Source organism: Dendrobium catenatum, unplaced genomic scaffold (assembly GCF_001605985.2).
Source record: "Dendrobium catenatum unplaced genomic scaffold, ASM160598v2 fragScaff_scaffold_716, whole genome shotgun sequence".
Lineage (NCBI taxonomy): Eukaryota > Viridiplantae > Streptophyta > Magnoliopsida > Asparagales > Orchidaceae > Dendrobium > Dendrobium catenatum.
In genome coordinates, this window is record NW_021319178.1 from 15,112,711 (window position 1) to 15,136,414 (window position 23,704).

A 23,704-nucleotide genomic window follows, 5' to 3' on the forward strand; every position below is an offset into this window, starting at 1 on the left:
CTATCATAGAAAGGAGATTTTTTTTTTTAAAAAAAATAAACAAGTGGTTGGTCGAACTTTCTGTTTCCAGTATTTTCTATGATAATCTCTGAGTGTATAAATCGATGTATGAAAAATTTTTCACAAAGACGATTGTATCTTTGTTTTTAAAAATCTATTTGATACATCATAAAAAAATTATCTTGATCGGGCACAAATCTCAAGGCAAACAAAACTTCCTAAATTAAAATTGGAATCATCCGAACTCCGATTTCAGCAAACTTATACTCAAACTGAATGTCTTGGAAATACGAACCCAACGACACCAAATTTGACTTAATCCGAGCCCAAATGGGTCTGAATTGAGGACCCTAAGCGCTATTAGAAGGTTCAAACCACAATTTGGATTACCAAACGGTTTTCAAACATGACATGCTTATAGTCGAATCGAGCGGCTCGACAAGAAGAATCCAACGAGCACATGATTTCAAAATTTTGACATCATTAAGACCTTCAAATGTCTAATGGACAGTCCACAATCAAAGGATTCAACATTGGTCATCCATCCAAACCACTCCCCATTTACTCTTGATCTTCCTCCTATTTATGGGCCATGTCACTCTAGGAGATCTATAAATAGATCCCTCCTCGCTCTTGAAAGGGGACCCCTAAGCCTAAGGAGAAAATAGAGAGATTGGAGATCGTTCTTACCTCATAGCCTCCTCGACCACCACCTGGAGTTCTGCTGGACCACCACATGGTGCTTAGAGTACTCCAGAGTTCTTCCAGACCATCACTTGATGACTGGAGTTCTGTCGGACCACCACTTGTGACCCTGAGTTCCATCGAACCACCACTTAATTAAGGTCGGAAGTTTTGTATGACCACTACCTGAGGCTCGGACTTCTGTCGGACCACCACTTGAAGCCCTGAGTTCCGTCAGACCACTACTTAAGGCCTGAAGTTTTGCTGGACAATCACCTAAGGTTTGAACTTCTGCCAAATTACCACTTATGGCTTGGACTGTTGATTCTATATAGGTTATTAAACCTAAGATATTGTCCCAATGCTAACTAAGAGGGGGTAAATTGATTATTTAAAAAAAAAATTGAATTTTTAAATAGAAAATTATTTTGAATCTCGTAAGTTAATTTAAATTTTAAAATAAACTTTTCAACCATAATAAATAACTTGCATTAAATAAATACGGAAATTAAAAGACACATATTTATAGTGGTTCGATAAAATACTACCTATATCCACTTCCTAAAGACTCCCTATTCAGGTATTGCACTATTACCAAAGTGACTCTCCTTTTGCCCCCACATCATGGTGGAGAAGCATTTACAAAAACTCTTTTCCACCAATCGCCGGTGTGGTTGAGAACTGTCATCCTTTCACACCCACCAAGTGTTGGCAGAGTACCATCATCTATTTACACCCTTTAAGTGTCAATAGAGTACAATCTTTTGTTTACACCCTCCAAGTGTCGGTAGAGTACCGTCTTCTATTTACACCCTCCAAGTGTCTGCAGAGTACCAGATCTTCTTACAAGAAACTAGAAAGAAGAAAAGAAGAGTAATTATCAAAAATACAAAGAGATCCTTACCTTTGAGTAACCTTGTAAACCCTTCACACTCCATTTGCAAGAAATCTCTCTCAAATACTCTCCCACAATCTCAATTTCACTTGCTCTTGAAAATTCACAAAGACAAGACATTTTCACGCCAGTTTTAGAGGACATTTTATATCAAAGACTTAAAAAATCGTCTGGAAAAAATTGTGGTGTACGTACGATGACAACATCGTACAGTACTTTCAGTTACAAAAAATTTCAAGATCGTTTGGACGAAAAAGGGATCCGTCTAATTCGTGTCCTGGACGGCGTACGTATGATGACGACATCGTACGATACAAACTGTTCAAAAAACTTTGAATTCATCAGGACAAAAAGAAACCCATCCAATTCATACCCCTAGATGACATACGTATGAATGGTATATCGTACAGTATGATCCATACTTAGAAAAAAAATTCTACTTTTTATTTGTTTGACTACTCGTAGGAGAAAATAACTGAACAAATCGTCACATACAAAAAGACTTCGTACAATATAATTAATTTAAAAATTATAGATTTTAAACTCTATTCTCGATGTGTGTGTGAACAGTTACTCAATTACATTCACACTATCTCAGACTCAATAAAATGAAAAATATAGACTTCATTTACAATAAACTCTAAATTGATCTGATTTGAAGTCTTTAACAATCTAGAGTATGATTTTCCTGAAATGTTAGTACACACAAATATCAAAATAATGCATCCAAAATATGTTAGGAGAAATAATAATCAAAGAAATAATATTTAGAATCATTAAAAATATAAATGTTGCTATAATATCAACCATTAAGAGCTAAGTTGCAACTATCTCAATACGAACTTCTGTTGGACCACCACTTGAGGCTCTAAGCTCCGCCAGACCACCACCTGAGGCCTTAAGCTCTACTGGACCACCACTTGAGACCCTAAGTTCCGCTGGACCATCACGTGAGGCCCGGAGTTTCCCCAGACCACCACCTAATGCCCATAATTCTACCGTACCACCACTTGACGCCTGTAGTACGCCGAGAGTTTTGCCAGACCATCACTTGATGCTGGAGTTATGACAGACCACTATCTGACACCGGATTTCTGCTGGACCACCGCCCGATGCTGAAGTTCTACCAAACTAATGCCAGGTTACCAACTGAATCCAAAATTTTCAAGTAGCACCGGACTTGTACTAGTCCAACAAGCCACGCTGGGCTTTTATCCCCATTTGTCACTAGATTTCAACCAAATGGTTGATATTTGTATTCTGATCACCCTCAGGGATGGGTTAACCCATTATAATCTATCCAAACACTAGTGGAATCATTTCAGACTAGGTCAGGCTCTGTGATTTTTTCCCTTTCCAGGGTTTTCCACGTAAAAATATCTTACGTTCTCTATGTGTGAGCTGGATATCCGTATAACGCTAAAACACAGTATTTGAACTCTATCACTGAGTATATTCTAGCCCGCAATAGTATTTAAGATTGGTGATCTTACATGCTTTTTTGTTTAAATATGATTACATCGACATAATGGAAATGCTAAACTCATAATGACATTAGATGCCACATTATCTATTATGAATATGGTATAACTTTCCTGAAACCTTCTTTTAATCTTGCTAAGAACATGGTTTGAATAGCATTCGATTAAGGTTCAAATAACATTTAATAAGGTTCACAAAATATTCAAATAATGTTTAGAGAAAGTTTGAAAAAGATTAAAGATGGTTTCAATAAGGTTTGAGTGAGGTTCCAATAAAATTTGAGCATGTTTTAATATAATTCAAAGTAGTTTGACTAAAGTTTAAAATGAGGTTTAATCACCATTCAAGGAAGATTCAAATATGACTTATCATTTTTTTTTTTTTAACTTGTTCCTTGCAAATGATTATTCTTCATATTGTTGTGATACATAAAGCTAATGAAGAGGATTTTAAGATAATAGAAATAATAGTTTGATACAACATTATATAAGCGTGTTTTTCAAGCCTTCAATCCTGACTAATAGTCATATATGGGTCGGCCATGCTTGATTTGTATGAAAACCTTTATGCCACTTTACATATAAGCATATAAATATATTTTGGGATAACCGTACCCTTCTTTGTCAGGGGCGTAACCCATGTTAATTGTATTAGGTTCTTAGATGATTAATTAGATTGTCAATCCTATTTTTATTGTAAAATTGATATATTATGCACATGCTCGTAGATATCTTTTCATGGTCATAATAAAATAACTATTTGCATCAATAGATTTATCTTAATTTATTATTGTACAAATATATATTTTTTCATGTACACACTCCTATTAAATGAAATGAATGTTTTTTTTTGCAAATCATAACTTATCATAACATAATAATCATCATATTTAATATATAATACCATTGAAAATTTGTTTATGATAACATAAAAAATATATGTTTATGTGTAAATTGATAGAACCCTATGTGATATTAGCTAACCGTGCCAACAAGTACACAAAGTAACAACTTTATAGATAATTATTGGATTTCTTTAGGTTTGTTGCGGGCTAGAATATACACGGCAATAGAGTTAGAAAGTATTTGTCTTAGCGTTGTACGGATATTCAGCACACAAACAGAAGATGAAAGAACACCATGATTTTTACGTGGAAAACCCTGGAAAGGGAAAAAACAACTGGGCCATGCCGAGTTGAAAAAGTTCCACTAGCATTTGATTGAGATACAAGAGGCTAACTCGTCCTTAAAATTTTTGGAAGATTAGATTACGATGAAATACTTCTGGATTGAAATCCAGTTACAAAGTCGGGCAGAGTTCCAAAGTCATTTGGAGATCAGCCAGAATTCGGGCGTTGCTTGGAAGTTGGACTTAATTCTGGTGTCCCGTGGAAGTAGGGCAGAATTCTAGAATCGTTTGGAAATCGAGTAGAATTATGACGTCCCGTGGAAATCGGGTAGAATTCTGGGGTTCTGTGGAAGTCGGGCAGAATTCCGGGTGGCGGTGGACGAGGAGGAGTTTCTTCCCTCCTATTCTTTTTCTCTTCTCTTCTCCTTCTCTTCTTCTTCTTGCTTGGGTCCCCTTTCGAGAGGAATGAGGGATTTATTTATAGATTTCTCGAGTGGCATGGCCTATAAATAGGTGAGAGATCAGGGATAAATGGGGAGTGGTTAAAGGGACGGCTGATATTGACTCCCTTGATCGTGTACCATTCGTCAGACATTTGAAGGACTTAATGATGTCGGAATTTGGCGATCTTGGGCTCGTTAAATTCGTCTCATCAAGAAGCTCGATTAAACTATAAGCTCGTCATGTTTGGAAACTATTTGGTAACTCAAATTGCGGTTCGAACTTTCCAATAGCGCTTAAGATCCTTGATTTGGACTCATATGGGCTCGGATTGAGTCGAAATTGGTGTCGTTGGGTTTGTATTTCTAAGATGCTCATTTTGACTAAAAGTTTGTTGAAATTAGAGTTAAGGTGTCCCAAATTTAATTTTAGAAGTTTTCGGCTTGATTTTGCCTCAAGATTCGTGCCCAATCAAGATAATTTTTTGATGATATATCAGTTGCCACCTATTTTCAGACGTCAAAGCTCTAGGAGTCCAAAAATATGTGTCACAAACATTGGAGAATTTTTCATATGATTTGAAATCTGATCTTGCATATAGGAGTCCCACATGGCTTTCAACGTATCGAAATTGAGTTCAGAACGTTAAAAAATGGTCCCAGGAAACCGAAAAACATCTGATTTGGCCTTTTCAGAGCAAAAATTAGACCCATAATCACGTAGGCAGTCAAACCGGCCGGCCGGCATTCGTCACTGCAGCCGGCAGTGACAGAACCGCTCGCGCGGCTCGCCCCGCCCCGCCCGGCCCACACTGCTGGCTTCGCATGGCCCGCCTAGCCCGCCGCTGCCCCGTGCTCAGCTAGCCTGTGGCCCGCCGTTGCCCAGCACGACAGCCGACTGCCGAGTGCAGTTTCGGGTGCAAATTAAGCAAACCGCCAGCCCAAATTTTTTAATTTTTTTCTTGTTTAAAATCACAAAAAATCCCAAAAAAATCCAAAAAATTTTGAAAAAATTTTAAAAATTTCAAAAAATTTTGAAAAAATTTTAAAACTTTCAAAAAATTCTGGAAGCTTCTCTCCTCCAAAAAAAATTATAAGTACCCCCTTAGGGCAAGGGGGGAACTTGCACCTTCTCATCTTCTTCTTCTGGATTTTTGACGGTTAAGATCTTCCGCTATTTTTTAATAGGTGACTATCCCTACTTAACTCAGTGCCCCTTATCTTATACAGAAGTTAAAATTTCCCATCTTTTTCCTTCTTTTTCCCCCATTTTTCTTCTTGCTCTACAGGCTTTCTGCTATCTTTCGTAGGTGACTTTCCCTACTTAAATTTAGCGCCCTTCTTTAGTGTAGAAGGAAATTTTTTTATAGTCGTTCTTTTCTTTCTCCTCCCTCATTCTAACTTTCTAATAGTTGAGACATTCCGTTATTTTTTATAGGTGGCTTTTCCTACGTAATATCAGTGCCCCTCTCCTCGTATAGAAGTTAAATTTTTTTGCAGCCGTTTCTTTTCTTTCTCCTCCCTCATTCTAACTTTTTAACAGTGGAGGCATTCCATTATTTTTCATAGGTGACTTTTCCTATACAAAATCAGTGCCCCTCTCCTCGTATAGAAGTTAGATTTTTTGAAGCCATTTCTTTTCTTTATCTTCCCTCATTCTAACTTTCTAACAGTGGAGACATTCCATTATTTTTTATAGATAACTTTCCCTATGCAAACAGTGACCCTCTTCTTGTGTAGAATTGGACTTTTTGCAGCCACTCATCTTCTTTCTTCTCCCTCTTCAAGTGATCCTGTGATCAGGGAAAAATTGACGATTGTCAGCATATAGTTGGAAGTATGATGAAAGTCTCATGATGGGTAGAAATCAAGTGATGGGAGGAAGTTCAATGTCAGGTAGAATTCTAACGAAAGCCCCACAATGGGTAGAAGGCCTGCGAATAGAGGAAGATCAACATAGGGTGGAATTCTGACGAAAGTGTCATAACGGGTAGAAGTGCAATAACGGGAGGATAACCAGAAGTGGTGAGTAGATGTGGATAATTTTGATGCTATTTGTGTGAAAATCTATTAGCAATGGAAAATCAAGTTGAAGTCCATTAACAGTCAACGACCGAGTGTAGAGCTGAAGGAGAAAGTTTGAGGATGCGCTGCAAGTAGTAGTCGAGTGATAACTGATGATGGATGATATGAAGCAAATGACCAATGACAAATATCAGATGAAGGGTCGATGATGGCAGGTGTCCAGTAATATTTTTTAAGATAATGTGTATCCATACTAAAGTACACCAACATCAGATATTCTTGAGTCAATGGGTCGGAGCAGTGTGCTATGCTAGTATTCTAGTAGGACACTAACATTGTTGACTAAGTGAAGGCCTGATGATGATCATGTTATGTCCTTTCTTTAAAGAAAAAAGTTGTAGGAAATGCTTGTATGCAGTAGAGAAGAAGTCACTTAAATCCATCAAGGATATTTGACTGTTTTGAAGTTTCTTATTGCTTGATGATAGTAGTTTGTACGGATGATGCCAATATACTTTTTACTTTCAGATTCTTACAAAAATGAACTTGATGTACAATTTTTGTAATGTAACACCAATGATATTATATATGAAGTTGAGAACTTATTTTTGTATCTTTGAGGCATGCATTGATATATTGCATAATGTGCTTTTTAGTCTGCTAAGATCATTATATGAGTGTTGATTTTATCAACGACTTGATTTTATGGAATCTTTATAGAGAGAATATTATTCACTAAGAGCATTGCTCGATGACGTTGATCTATATGAAAGAGGTCAAGAGAATCCACCATAGATATATGACCTATCTGAGGTTGTATGTCATAACATTTGCTTGATGATATTAACCTATATGAAAGAGGTCGAGAGAATTCACCAATGATGTAGGACCTATCCGAGGTTGTATGTCAGAGCCCTGCTCGAAGATATTAACCTGTGTGAAAGAGGTCAAGAGAATCCACCAAAGATGTAAGATCTATTCGAGATTGTATGTCAAAGCCCTGCTCGATGACATTAACTTGTGTGGAAGATATCGAGAGAATCTACCAATGATGTAAGACCTATCATAGGTTGTATGTCAGAGCCCTGCTCAATGACGTTTACCTGTATAGAAGAGGTCGAGAGAATCCACCAAGGATGTAAGACCTATCCGAGGTTGTATGTCAGAGCCCTACTCGATGACGTTAACCTGTGTAAAAGAGGTCAGATAAAATCCCCTATGATTGATAATCCAGTGATTGAGATACAATAAAAATTATGTATTTCCTAAATCATGGATAAAAAGATTATATTTATCGGTAGTTTTTTTATTGTCATTTTTTTATCCTTTTTTTTAAATGAGATAATATTATAACAGAGTGAATAACACATTATAATGTCATGTAAGACAAAAATAAGTCCCTAGTATGACTTAGGGATATATAAGTTATATTGTACTCAAAACATAAGATATATGTACGGGGACAATATAATGTTTAACTTGAAAGAAAATATTAAGTATATCAAAGTGACACCCTAATTAACCTAAAAAGAGACACGATGAAATAAGACAAGTAGGATTACTAATACAAATGCACGAAGTGTGTGGTTATTTAATCTCACCAATCATTTGAATATTATTCAATTGTTATCTTTGTTGTTGATAATTTTGCCTCACAATGTGATCAGCTTTATCTCGAGCAAGTGGATTTTGGATGAATTGCTAGAAATATCCTTGTTGGATCAACCTTTTAATTTCATCCTTCAACTATCTGCAAGCTTCAGTAGTGTGTCCACAACCACAGTGGAATTGACATTATTGCTCCTGATTTCCTATTTTCTGCTTTAAAAGCATTAGGCCACTTAATATTTTCTTGATCTCGAATGGTCATCAGTACATTGGTTCGAGATGCATTTAGAGTTGTACACTCGTCTTCTTCTCGAAATCCTTGCTATGGTAATGGAGGACTAAGAGACAGGCTATTCTTCTATTATTTATTTTACTGTGAGAATGAGTTATCCATTATAGGGGCATTTTTGCACTTTCCAGAAGGTTGCTCAAATTGCTTCCTATGGGCATTGATAGCTTTATCAACTGATATTTATGCCTCTACACGATGGACCATGTTAGCATATGAAGGAACCATGTCTCACATAAGTACTGTCGAGTAAAAGGGATTAGGACGGAGATCTCAAAGGAAAACTCCTCTAAGTAATTCAGGATTTACTCTTGAAATTTGTTGAGCTTCTGTGGAAAATCACTGAAAATACTCCTTCTGTGATTCTCCTTCATTCTAGAGAATCCCAGAGAGGTGGGAAGAATCCTTTGCAATTCTTCGATTGACGACAAATTGTTTAATGAATACTTTGGCCAATTTGATAAACGTGGACATTGTTCTAACTGGGAGTGAATAGAACCACGTTCATGCTTATTCCTTGAGGGTTGCAAGGAAAACTTGGCATAAGAGCACATCAGAGGATCGTTGGATATGCATGATGGTCCTATAGTGATTGATATGCTTGTATGGGTCGGATGTCCAGTCGTAGGACTCGATGCTTGGTAGTTTGAAGCCAATCGGAATGGGGTGCTGAAGAATGACTTCAGCTAAAGGTGATGACTCCTTGAAGTTTCGATGTCGAAGAATTTGCCTCACATCTCCTCCGGGGAACTCTTCCCGTACTAATCTTCGCAGTTCATGACGTAGGGCGTTGCGAGGGAGCTCAACAAAGTGTGGTTAGGCTAAGTCTTATGGGAGATCTGGAGGAATGCGAGGTTGTCGAGTTATGGGTGAAGGATGGGTATAACTTGTTGTATCGGCAAGTTCCACTATAGGAAAATTGTCTATTACCGACAGATTTTCTGGCGGCTTTCCGGCGGACTGCTTTCCAACGAATTTTTTGGTGAATTTCCGATGGATATCAATGAGATATTTTTGACAAATTTTTTTGGAGATTTTCCGATGGATTTTCCGACGTATTACTGACAGATTTATTACCGGTGGATTATAATAATTTCTACACAAAATATATTTTCATAATTTAAATAATTAATAATTTTATATATCAATTTAATTAATTACTAATTTAATAATTTATTTTAATTAATTATTTACTTAATAGCTTATTTAATCAATTATTAATTAAAGAACTTATCTTAATTATAATAAATTAAATATTTTATTTTAATGTATTCTCAGATAGAGAGAGAGAGTAACTTAAGTTAAGTTAAATAATTTTAATTTTTTTTTGTTAAATTCATAGGAAGATGAATCTCCGCCTGAAGATGTTTGAGTTGAACATCTTCGACTAGTGGTGGAGCTCGAGGGAGAAGAATCTCCTCCCGTTATGGTAATGCTGGATGTCGAGTCTCTCCCAGGATTTGAAGGATCTCGTTCTGAGATTCTTCCATCTTTCGGATTCTCTATTCTAAGGAAGATCCCGAGGTTCCTTCTCCAATAGCATTTTTCCCCAGGATAAAAAGAGGCAGATATCGGGTGTCTATGATTCATAGATTGATTTCTGGAATGTTGGGAGTTGGAGCGAGACGCTCCAACGATACGACTACTATGCCTTTTGACCATCGTAGCAACACTTGAAATTATGGGATAATGTTTCTCACAGACGGCGCCAAACTATTGCGGGCAAGAATATATACGACAATAGAGTTAGAAAGTATTCGTCTTAGCATTGTACGGATATTCAACACACAAATAGAAGATGAAAGAATACCATAATTTTTACGTGGAAAACTCAGGAAAGGGAAAAAACTGCGGAGCCACGCCTAGTTAAAAAAGTTCCATTAGTGTTTGCTTAAGATACAAGAGGCTGATTCATCCTTAAAATTTTTGGACAATCAGATTACAAGGAAACACTTATGTATTGAAATTCAGTTACAAAGTCGGGCAGAGTTTTGGTGACACATTGAGAAAAGGCATAATTCTGGCGTTGCCTAGAAGTCGGGCAGAATTCTAGCGTTGTTTGGAAGTTTAGCAGAATTCTGGTGTCCCGTTTAAATTGGGAAAAATTCCAGCGTCATTTAGAAGTCGAGCAGAATTTTGGCGTCCCGTGGAAATCGGGCAGAATTCTGGCGTTCCATTGAAGTTGGGCAGAATTCCGGGCGGCAGTGGACGAGGAGTTTCTTCCCTCATATTCTTCTTCTATTCTCTTCTCCTTCTTCTCTTCTTCTTCTTGCTTGGATCCCCTTTAAAGAGGAATGAGAGGTCTATTTATAGATTTCTGGGGTGGCATGGTCTGTAAATAGGTGAGAGATCAGGGGTAAATGGGGAGTGGTTGGATGGATAGCCGATATTGAATCCCTTGATCATGTACTGTTCGTCAGACATTTGAAGGTCTTAATGATGTCGGAATTCGGTGATCTTGGGCTCGTTGGATTTGTATTGTCGAGACGCTCGATTCAACTATAAGCTCATTATGTTTGGAAAATGTTTGAGAACTCAAATTGTGGTTCGAACTTTCGAACAATGCTTCGGGCCCTTGATTTAAACTCATTTGGGCTCGGATTGAGTCAAATTTGGTGTCGTTGGGTTTGTATTTCCGAGACGCTCAGTTTGACTATAAGTTTGCTGAAATCGGAGTTTAGGTGATCTTGGATTTACATTTTGAAAATTTCGGCTTTATTTTGCCTCAAGATTCGTGCCCGATCAAGATAATTTTTTGATGATATATCAAGGTTGATGCTTACCTTGTCGGTACAAGATGTTTGTCAGACCTAACTAACTCACTCACTAACTAACTAATTATATATAAAAGCCATTTGAATTTCTTTGGGCAAATTTTTAAGAGGAGCAAAGTTGGTAAATGTTTTAGGTGTAGGAGCATGAAAGTAATTAAATTTAAAAAGGAGCAGAAATGCGAACAGGTTTGGCGTTTTCTGTGAAAACGCAAAGCAGGATCGCATTTTCTTCAGAGGGTATGACATTTGGTAGCAAGGAAACACTTCAATGTGCTCTATCTGGGTGGTCAATAATTAAAAATGTAGAGTTCAAGAAATCAACCTCCAATAAGACACGTCTAACAGTAGTATGTGTCCAACACGATAACCAAACTCGTCCTTGTCTTTGGCGTCTCCATGCAGCAAAGAGTAAACGCCTCGGAGGGGTATGGAAGATTTCAACTATAACCGGGAGACATACATGCACCAACCCGATATTGTCTGCAAGTCACCGGAATTGTACTTCGAAGTTCATCTGCCAATTTATAATAGGAACCTTAAGACAACAACTAGATTTAAAACCAAAAGAAATCATTACCCGAATCAGCTCAAAATTTGATGTTAAGGTATCATATATGAAAGCTTGGGATGCACGAAGAAAAGCAATAAGATCAGTATTTGGTAGTTATGAAGAATCATACAGTTCGTTATACCGGATGATGGAAGCAATACGTTTAGCAGTACCTGGTTCTGTTTATAATATTCAAGTAACACAGGGGATGCGATTCAAGAGTATTTTCTGGTCCTTTGGCCCTAGCATTGTGGGATGGAAATATTGTCGTCCAATACTTTGTCTTGATGGTACTTTCCTATTAGGAAAATATAGAGGAACATTGCTTGCTGCTGTTGGTGTCGATGGAAATGGTGGGTTATACCCACTTGCATTTGTAGTGGTTGAATCCGAATCAATTGAATCATGGATATGGTTCCTGCAGATGCTGCATGATCTCATTGTAAGTACACATTCACGTCCTGATTTATGTATTATATCTAACAAACATGCCGGTTTGATACGCGGTTGTTGTGAGATTTTTCCTTGGGCTGCACATCGACACTGTCTCCGTCATCTGCGAGAAAATTTTAAGAAAGTTTTGCGCCGGCTCGCCATCCCTAATTGTGATGCTGTTTGTGATAAAATGTATTGGGCAGGAAATACAGACGATATTAAAATCCACGAAAGGCACATGAGAGACATACAAAATATAAAGAAAGAGGCTTACGATTGGTTAATGGAGAGGGATCGTACAAAGTGGGCCCTAACTTATGATGGTGGATTTCGGTATGGAGTAATGACAACAAATGCCTCTGAATGCTTTAATGGCGTCCTACGAAGAGCTCGCAGATTACCTATACAAGGCCTAATCATGAGTATATATTACAATCTAGTCTCCTTATTCATAAAGCGAACAACAAAGGTTGAACAGTGGACTGCTTCCGATGGCTCAGCATTTGTCCCACACACAAAGGCTGTTCTGGAATTGGCTGGACGACAGGCTCGTAGAAGTCCACAACCAACCCAGATTAATAACCATGAGTTTAAGGTGTTTGACATGTCATGTAGTTCATTTCACTTTGTTATTACATCTCCACAAACATGTATTTATTCGTGTGGTCACCCACAGATTTATCACATGCCAAGCAAACATGCAGTGACTGCCTTAAGTTCACGACGTTGGGATCACAATGCTTTTGTATCGACCTACTACAGCTTAGTCTGTTACAAAGAAAATGCGATCCTGCTTTGCGTTTTCACAGAAAACGTCAAACCTGTTCGCATTTCTGCTCCTTTTTAAATTTAATTACTTTCATGCTCCTACACCTAAAACATTTACCAACTTTGCTCCTTTTAAAAATTTGTCCAATTTCATTCCATATCAAATCTTGAACTTTTATTATTTTTCTTAAAAAATTATGCTAGCCCTTTATTATATTTTTAACATTTAAAAATTATATATTTCTCTTATTATGGGTTATTACCGGCATTAATTAGTTATTTTTATTATACTGTATTAATTACTAATATTGACCGTTTATATCTTTAAATTAAAAATTATTTTAATTTTACTATATTAAATACCATGGAGTTGCCTATTATATTTCTAACAATATATACTATTTATATCTTAAGTACTATTATAAAAATGGTTTCAATTTTCACCTATATTAAATCCTAATTATTCATTTTAATTGTTAAAAATAAATTCTAACCTTTAAAAATTAAATTTATTATGTTTTCTCTCTTTTATCTAAGAGTGGGTGTCAATTATTGACATGACCCGAGAATCCGACACGAACCCGTCTCGGAAAATCCAGATTAGTGTCGACCCATTTAACAAATGGTCGGATTCGGGACTCAACTTTCGACTCATTTAAAAACGTGTCGAGTCTGGGTCAACACAGTAACTCGAAATTGACCCGGCTGCGAACCCGCCTCATGTAGTCGCTGACTTACGTCGAACTCGATCCGTATTCCGCATAGGCATAGGCGCATAGCCACACCGCGCTCGAAATGCACTAGACCTTCGCCCTCGCGAAGCTCGCATAGAACTGCGGAGCTCTGGAGCCATACTGGCTAGTCCGGTCTCGCCTTGCCTAGTCACACTTCCTTTGCGAGGCTCGCATTGCGTCAAGCTACCGAACCACACAGTGTCGCATCGGTCTCACAATAGGCATGCCGCTCTCCCAACGCCGTAAGCTCTCGCAGACTCATAGGAGCGTAGCTCTCCCTTATAGTGGTGGTGCCTCGAACCGCGCCCGAATCGGCAAATCCCGATCTCCAGATCTAAGTTCCCGGGTTCACGGGTTGGGTCCGGTCAACCTGGTAACCCGCACGGGTAAGGTCCAGGTTGAATATCTTCACCTGTTTAGGTAAATGGGTTGGGTTCAGGTCAATCCATTTATGCCCATATTTAATCGGGTTCGATCCGAACATGAACTGTTGACCCAAATTGACACCCTAACTAAGACTCTTCCTATTAAATCACGGGAATAAACAACGACCGGTTTATATTCGCTAGCCGATTCGCATTTCTGCTCCCTCTTTATGCCAACTCCAGTCTAGCTAATCTCGATTATGGAATTCGGTACCTTTTACATACCCTAAACCTCTACGATCGTCTTAATTTCTCAATTGATTTGCATTCCAGAAGAAATATGAAGAAGCACATGCGGGAGATCATTCGTTTGAAGTGAAAAAGACATCGAAGGTTCAGCATTTGTTTAGCTCTAAAATGGCTCACCAAGGTCTCCTCGACTGTTCTTCTCCCATTATTGCTCCATTCGTTCGAATCTTTAACTACTCTACATTCGTTCGGCTTTCATGTGCTCCATTGTGTGCTTCATCTAACCGAAGATATTTCTTCCGTGTATCGCGCAATCCTTTCCAACACCTCTCGATTCTCCGGTTACGAACTCATCTCCATTGTTCTCTTCTCATATTTTTCTCTATTGTGCTGTTGCTGCGGCTTTGCAATTTATGAGCTGATGGTATGGCTTGTAGTGACCCTTTCAAAACTCTTCAATCGGAATGTAAGTGTGAATTAATAGTGTCTATGATTGCGGTTTTATCTATTATAATTTTTTTTAGCATTTTGATCCTTTAGGGTTTGTGCTGCAGGATCTAGCTTATTTTGTGTTCCTTATTACTTTGTTTTTATTGCATTTATTTCATGGAATTTGTTAGTTGTTGTCTATTGTGGTTTTCGGAGCATATTCTGGTAGGAAATGAATGCAACCTGATCTAAAATTTGTGATTTGTATTATTATTATTTTTATCTCTGAGGAAATTTAGTGTTTTTTGTTGATTGTGAGAACTTTAGGTGCTGCATTAATTAGTTGGATCCATCAACGGAAGCTGGAAAACAATGGCTAGGACAACAATGGCCACTACTGGCTGGCCTACGTCCACTCCCCAAGACCTCTACTAAGGAATTCCACTTCCGCTCTCCTTCTACTCGCGGTAAGAGGAAGAAGACTTTCTCCTTCATGGGTAATTGATTAACAAGATTGCAAAATAATTTGAATTTCGAAAATGTCTCTTGTTTTGAATGCATTAAATATAGTCAAGAAAAGCGAGTAAAATCATCAATAAAGACAACGTAGTATATAAATCCATCTAGTGATTGCTGACGTCTGAGTGGATGAGATTGAATGGGGAGGAGGACACAGAAAAACTTTTATTGAATGATATCATGTGGCTCTTGGCCACATTACAAGATGTACACAAAAAAGAAGGAGATATATTGCTAAATTTAGGAATTCTTTAAGCAAGAATTGAGAGGAGAAGATTATGCGGATGTCCAAGGCGAGTATGCCAGATTTGTGTGGATGTGGTGCTGGCTTGAAGAGCCATAGGAGAGGTGTTTGGAGACAGCCGAATCTGATAGAAACCGTTATGAAGATGCCTACGAAGAAGGAGACGATGGTCCTGGAGATCCTTAATTTCGAAACCGTTAGCATCAAAACATGTTGAAACATAATTATCAAATGTTAATTTTGAGACACATAAAAGATTATGAGTTAGAGATGGGGACATGAAAGAGATTGCACAGGCGAAGCTTATGAGGTGTGTCAGGTAGCGGAAGAAGACCCTGAATGGAATTGTGGATGAGTAACGAAGAGATGTTTTCAATAGACATGTGTCGAGTCCTTGGTAAGCGGCGAAGAGATGGAGATTATTGCTGTCTGGAGTTATGTGGGTGGATGCGCCGGAGTCAAGAATTCAATCCTAAGTTGCGATAGTGATTAGTTGGGCGAGCATAGCTCGTGGTGATCTGGATGTAGTAGGAGCGTACTTGAAATTGCATCGATGCTAGCAATTGATTGCGATATGACCGATTTTACCACATATTTGACAAATTGGTCTTATAGAGGCCGTAGAGTTGGACGAAACCGATGGGATGCTGGACGATTTCGGTCTGGCTGGTGAGTTCTTATTCTTGAAGAATCTTTTCTGACTTCGTCCACGCATTTGATTGTAGGAGGCATAAAGGGCTGTAGTACCCGATCTGGAGGAGGTTTCTTTAAGGATTTCTTGCTGAATATTGATATCCTCGCTGCAGAGGAGGGAGTAGAGAGTATCTAGATCGATGTGAAGAAGAGATGTGTGTATGGCGGTCTTGAATGAGTTGTAGGTTGACGAGAGGCCTTTAAGAATGTATAGAACAATGTCTTCCAGATCGATTTTTGATTCGGAGGCGACGGTATTGTCAACGATTGTTTTTATTTGAGCAAAATATTATTGCATGGTTAGATCCTTCATTTGGATGTGATGGAGTTTGTTCTTGAGTTGGATAACTCAGGAATGACTGGTGGGTTGAAGACGACGTTCAAGAACCATCCAAATGTCTTGGGCGGTGTTGGAAGAGATGACGTACGGAGGATGGATGGAGAAATCATTGAGAATAAGGCTGAGATAAATTTGTTGTCCACAAGATGCCATCGATTGGAGTCTTGAGTCGTGGCGTCGGCGGGTGGAGGATTAGCGCCCGTGAGGTGGCCGGCATATCCATTCACGAAGAATTGTTGGAGGATTTGGATGCACCAAATTGTGTAGTTGTCGGAGGTAAGAGAGTGTGGGATGAGGTTCTTGATGTTTGAGATGAGAAATTTGAGTGTCACCGATATGGAGAAATTGGTGGAGGTGGGATCTGATAGAGTAGAGGAAGAGGGAGGGAGGGAGGCGGCTGATTCTTGATCTCCCATGGTTGGCTTTTGATACCAAGAAAGAGCAGCCTAGAAAGCCTCTTGGGCAGAGAAGACAGAGAAGGTGAGGAAGAGAAAATGAAATTATATATCCCAAAGAGAGTACACAACTTGTATATATAGATGTATAATGGTAAAATAAATGAATATTTACAATCTTCACGGTAAAGAATGCTCACTCGATAATTATAGTGATTAACAATATTAAAATAAGTTTTATAAGTAAGAACATCAAATGATAAATATAATTCTATTAAGTATCCACAAATTTTGTGCAAACACGCTAATCCCTCTCAAATAAAAAAAAAAAAAACATGTCATTGGATTTCACATCAATGATAATATTCTCAAATTGATTTTTTTAATATAGTAAGATCTATATTTGAAAATTTTGAATAATAAAATTTGATCATACATATTAACCTTTGCTTGTCAAAAGTTAAAAATGAATCATATTTAAGTAGACACATCACACATGTAGAAGGAACTCCATATTTATGTCATCAAACTTATTAAAATAAAAAAAATGATTTAAAATAATTTTAAAGTTTTTGGGATACTCTTGAGATTGTCCTTAACTTCATAGAATTATTTCATAAATTTTTATGTCATTTATTTATTAAAATAAAATCTAATTATCCTAAATAAATAAACTACAAGCTCTCAGAGTAAAATAGCTCAATTCGATAATGGTGTGAATTTGTGATTTTTTTAGCATATCATCATGATTTACCTTGCATCATAAAATATTTTGATAATATTCAAAATAATTGTATTATTTATCATTGAATAGCTAAACTTCTTCAATTATAGTACTATATCTATCATTTCTCATATTTTAAAGTTTTTTCTTTGATGCTTTAACCAAAGTCATAACATTTTAGTGCCTTGTCCTTTTTTTTTAAAAAAAAACTTGACATAACCTATTTGTGATCTACCATATTGACTTCATCAAAGCGCAAATTAAAATAAGGAATTGCAGGATAAAAAAGATTTTTTAAAATTTAATTTTAATTTCTTAATTTCAGTCTTGAATAAAGTAATAATTATTGAATACTATTCTATGCCTTTGCACACGCAATTGCATTATACCAACCTTTCATCAAACTTTACTATAAGGTTCAAACTTTATTCAAATATAAAATAAATCTATTCCAAATAATAATAATAAAGGCCCTAAGTTAATGTAAAAATAAAAAAACTTATAAAGCAAATTACAATTATTTTTATCTAATTGACATATAATGAAAAGATAGTTAATATTTTAAAAGTTATTTCAATTAAAAAATTACTAAAATAATATATCAAAATATATTTCGAAATTAATAAAAATAACAATAAAAAATTAAAACTAAGCACTACGGCAAAAGCCATGAGCCCATCCTGAAGCACTCCCTCGACGCATGAAATAATTATAAATTATTACTATTATTAAAAGAAGGTAAAAAAAATCGTCGACAGCAGGATTCGAACCTGCGCAGGCAGAGCCCAACAGATTTCGAGTCTGTCTCCTTAACCACTCGGACATATCGACTAGATATTAAAATTAGTTCTAAATTTGTATATAATACATGAAGTCTAAAATATCTGCACCTGCGTCAATAGAAAATTAAAGAGTATTTTTTTTTTAAAATTGAAAACAATAAATTTTTTTAAGGATAAGTCAAATATTTTAGCGAATTTATATGGGTACCATTCATTCTTTTGATAAGTTCGTTCTATAATCTTTTGGCTCTTTTAAATTATCATAAAATTATATGCTAAAATTCAAAAAAAATTAGGATTCGTTTGGAACGACTTTATTGTTGCTTTCAAAAGCAACTTTCTAATAAAAAAAATTTTAGTTTAAGAAAACTTTTAACTTAAAAATTGTTTAAAAAATTAGCAAGAAAGATATTCCAAATGAAAATTGAGGTCTCGTTTCAGACGATTTGTTTTATTGATTCTTAAAGCAGCTTTCTAGTACTAAAATACTACTTTAAAAAATAATAAGAAAGTCATCCAAAATGAAGCTTTAGAAAATGTCTATCAAACTATTAAAAAACGAGTAAGAAAAATGAAATTAATTATTGGCCCGGCATAAAGATGTTGTATAATCGTCTCCAGAGAGTAGATTTTATGATTTAGCTTTAGATGAATATCCACATATAATACAAAGATGTAAGAAAGAATAACATTTGACTATTTACATGAAAAACTCACAAGAGGAAAAAAATCATAATATTTTGCATGGTTTAGAAATTCTATATTGATTTTAAGTCTAAAATTATAATTGATTGCCCTTCCTCAAAGCTAGAGTATGCATATATAATGTCAATAATTGATGTAGAAAGAAGTTTCTTTATCTTTTGTGAGTGTTAGAAATTGAGAGATATTGGTGTTGATGAAAGGGGTTAGAAGAACTCTTCCTCCCAAAAAGATTTTAGTTCAAAAATATAATGTTTAATGATAATATAATGTTTAATTATATTTAAAAAAATGATTATAGTTCAAAATTTCATGACCGCTTTAGCTTAAGCAAGCATCCAATGTCAATTGCATCACATTGCACTTCAAGATTTATTTGTCACTACGTCACGTCTATTAATTGCCAATGGTTATACCTTAAGCCATGTGAAATAATTGCATGGATGGAGTCAAAGTTCGTTATAAAGGTTTCCTATATCAAGGCCCGGGATGCGTACAATAATGGAATGCATCATTGCAATGCACAAACAATTCATCTATGATTAGATGATCTCTCACTAGTTTCCCTTTAGCAATATGTTGCGAATTTCAACAGGGGGTTAGATGACTTTTCACTATTTCCTTAAAAATGTGTCTCCTTATGGCTATACGAATGGATGAACTTAATTAAGAACATATAAGAAAAACTATAACAAAATGAGAATAATATGGTTGAGAGATAACAGTGCTACTTCTATGCTTCATATCAATTGCTCTAAAATAGGCATATTGTCATACCAAATCTATGTACTATAATGACATACATTACTATATGCTATCAAGTCACTTTATTGGGGGCTCCTAATGTGTCAATCTTATAATAATGAGAGAGGAATCCAATGTTAATATTACACCTAAAAATAGGTTTTTTAAAATTCACAAGTAGGATGTAATATTTTAAAATTTTTATTAAGCCATAGTAACATGTATTGGATTCCTCATATAAGGTCATAAGAAGTTTGAACACTCCCGTCAATTAATGAAGGTTGGCAAGACCTACAAAAATGGGCCCTCCCCTTCCGATGACTTGTAACTTCTGTCAACCTTAAACTATTTACAAATTTAATCTTAAAATATAAAATAATAAAATATTTATAAAGATAAGTATACATATTACGCCAAATTAACTCTCTAAAGATATCAACGCTAAAATTCTAATTTATTATTAAAATTATTTTTATAAGAGCTTTTAATTTTAATTCTATGAAAATAATTTAAAATTATAATAGTCTTCATTTTCACTATTTTTATTTTACATAGAAAATAAAAATCTTTTATTTTTTACACTAATTTAACTTTTTTTTTTGGCAAATACCAAATTTAATTTATAAATAATTTTTAGTATTATTCTATACATTTTTTGAAAGGAAAAAAAGTATTAAATTTTTTAATTGATATGAATTAAAATAATTGAATATCAACCTGGCAGGGACTAACAGGCCCAACTCTAATTACGCAAGTGTAATTAAAAATATTTGTTATTTTAAATTTAACATTTAGTATATTTTATTAAATCTATTTATAACAATATTAAGCTTATTTTAAATTTAAATATTATATTAAAGTAAAATGCCATAATTTTTTTTTTTAGAAAATGCCAAATGAATTGGCGTTTTCTATTGAAAATGACAATTGTTTTGATGTGCCAGCTCCTAAAATTTTGCTTGTTTAAGATCGTACTGCTTAACTTACGTTAAAACATGCTCCTTTTTATAATTTTTTGCATATAATAATTATGCTAGAAATTTAAATTTGCTACTTAATATTTTTCATTATTTCATATGAATATATTAAGGAGTAGACAAAACAGAGTTCATTTGACTTATTATTTAAGTGATTATATATCATAAACATATTTCTATGGATCAAGATCACCTTACACCTTATCTTAATCACTAATCAACATAGGTTTATGGTCATCAAAAATAAAGGAAGATTGTTGACTCCATAATTCAAATGATTATTGATTGATCTAATCATTTACACTAAATGATTTTAGGAATAGGTTACTACAAAAATTATGGATATGAAAACAATATTAATTCAATAATCAGGTGACCAAGATATTAAAAGATGATTGAGGAGACTCAATAGGCTTTTGAAGATAATTTTTTAATATTAGAGAGACTTTAGAATATTAGGTTTAAAATTACAACATAATGGTTCAGTCTCAAGCTTCCACTAATAAATTTATATGCTCAAAATAAATTTAGAAATTATTTTAAGAAAATTATTGATGCCATAAATATAATCATATATTATTTGAAATTCATTCATATTATCTAAAATATATTATAAATTTTATTAAGAATATTACTTGCCATAATATTCATGGTGATAGTGAGAGAAGTTTACATCTTAGAATTGAAGGAAAGTTCATCACATATAAATATACGGTAGGTTTTACAAGAGACACCAAAGTTCTTAAGTGAAAATCAAAAGAAGGGGAAAAAAAAAATTCAAGGGTTTGGTCCAATGTTCAAAATGATTCAACTAGTGCAAGTTATTGATTATAAATGATGACCTTCCCCTTAATTATAGAAGGTGTTGAGACGATATTCTATAAATAAATCATATAGAAGAGATTCCATGATGAAATTTGGATGAGCTTTGAGGTATTATATTTTTCTTTAAAAAGTCATTTTTAATCTATTTAGTCATTCTCCATTGAGGCAAGGAAACAAAGGATCAAGAAGTCTAATATGAATCATAGTGCCAATGATCAAAGCCAAAGTTAACATTGAAGATATGCATCATTCTTCTAGTCTGTGGTATGCTTAATATTACTGACGATGGAAGGTGACAAGTAAGTTGGAATCATTGTTCTCTTAGTGATGTGAATTAGCCTTATATGGAATGGCATGCATGTAATGTTGATGATGGAGGGCATTAATATATTTAGATGATAATGCTCTTGAGAAAGATAGAAAGATGATGATGCTTGGAGGATCATATTTGAGTAATGATGGTTAGAAAATCATAGTCCAGCGGAGATGGGTGATGGAATTTAGTTAAGCAATGTTGGTAAAGAACTACAATCAAGATATGATGGCGTGAGCGTCTTAATTTAGCAACAATAATTGAAGGATTATAATTGATTAATGATGATTATAGAATCATAGTCGGACAATAATGATTGGATGAACATAGACGCTGGAGGTTAGAGAACCATAATCAAGTGATAATCTTCAAATGATTATAATAGGGTAGTGTTAATTGAAGTATACGTCTGCTAAATACAGAGTTATGGTGACCCAAAAAGTTGCAAATAAAAGTTTCTAATTCACATACATAATTAAAAAGAATTTCAAGTGTATATCATCTATGATTTGCCCTAAAGATTTTAACTCTCATGTTAGACTATATATTGCTTATTGGTACAAGCTAGATACGCTTATCTTATTCTTGTAATGATAAACTTGGCTGTTTGATTTCTTATAATCTTCCATTAAAATTTTAAATCTTAATGAAACCGGATCTGAAAAAAAAATTCCTTTAATATCAAATAAAATTTTAAAGATTATTTACGTAATGTAATTTAAAAAAAGCTTATTGGTACAAGCTAGATACGCTTATCTTATTCTTGTAATGATAAACTTGGCTGTTTGATTTCTTATAATCTTCCATTAAAATTTTAAATCTTAATGAAACCGGATCTGAAAAAAAAATTCCTTTAATATCAAATAAAATTTTAAAGATTATTTACGTAATGTAATTTAAAAAAAATAAAAAAATAGAAGAAATTATCTTTAATAAATAATAATAATAATAATAATGATAATATTGCTTACCTATTCCATTTAAAATATTTTAAAAATATATTTTAAAAAGAAGGAAACCAGGAATCGAGTCCGCTACGGATGGCAACGCTTAGGTGTCCTAACGGAATCCGTATTAGAAGCCCATATTTCCGTTGGACGGTGGATACATAAATCACATATTTGGGTCTTTCCTTCTGCAGATCTGCGATAACGGAGTTAAACAACCCCCTTCGTTTTCTTCCGTGAAGCCATTGCTAAGGTTCGCACTTCTCAGCTCTCTTTCTCTCTATCTATATGATTTTCTAAGGGCATCTTCATAGATAAATTATTCTGTGCAAAATATCACATGGTTTGGAGACCAATCAAAATACGTCACATCATCTGGAACACAGTGGTACCGAGCAAAAAAGTGACGTCGCGCCTTCTAGTTGGTCTCCAGATACCGTCCAGTATTCGCACATAATAATTTTTCAAGAACGGCTGAACACTGCAATGTTAATATCGACATTATTAACATTGCAGTGTTCACATTAGTTTTTTTTATTTATAAAATTATCCTAAAATTATTAAATCTTAAGATTTTGATCCCAAATATATTAGTTTAACTTAGGTTATTAATTTTCTAATTTTAATATGTTATTTTTTTTATG

The 23,704-nt window shown here is 35.0% G+C and overlaps 1 protein-coding gene and 1 non-coding gene across 2 annotated transcripts; one reads left to right on the top strand and one right to left on the bottom strand.

Annotated features, from left to right (window-relative positions):
* Positions 1-11,501: 11,501 nt before the first annotated feature.
* LOC110109868 lies at positions 11,502-13,157 on the top strand. The gene has a single exon (XM_020841076.1). It carries the CDS (start codon positions 11,502-11,504, stop codon positions 13,155-13,157), a length of 1,656 nt encoding a protein of 551 aa, XP_020696735.1.
* A 5,362-nt stretch (positions 13,158-18,519) lies between these two features.
* Positions 18,520-18,601, bottom strand: TRNAS-CGA. The gene has a single exon. It is a non-coding gene; the product is annotated as a tRNA-Ser (tRNA).
* Between the last annotated feature and the right edge of the window lie 5,103 nt (positions 18,602-23,704).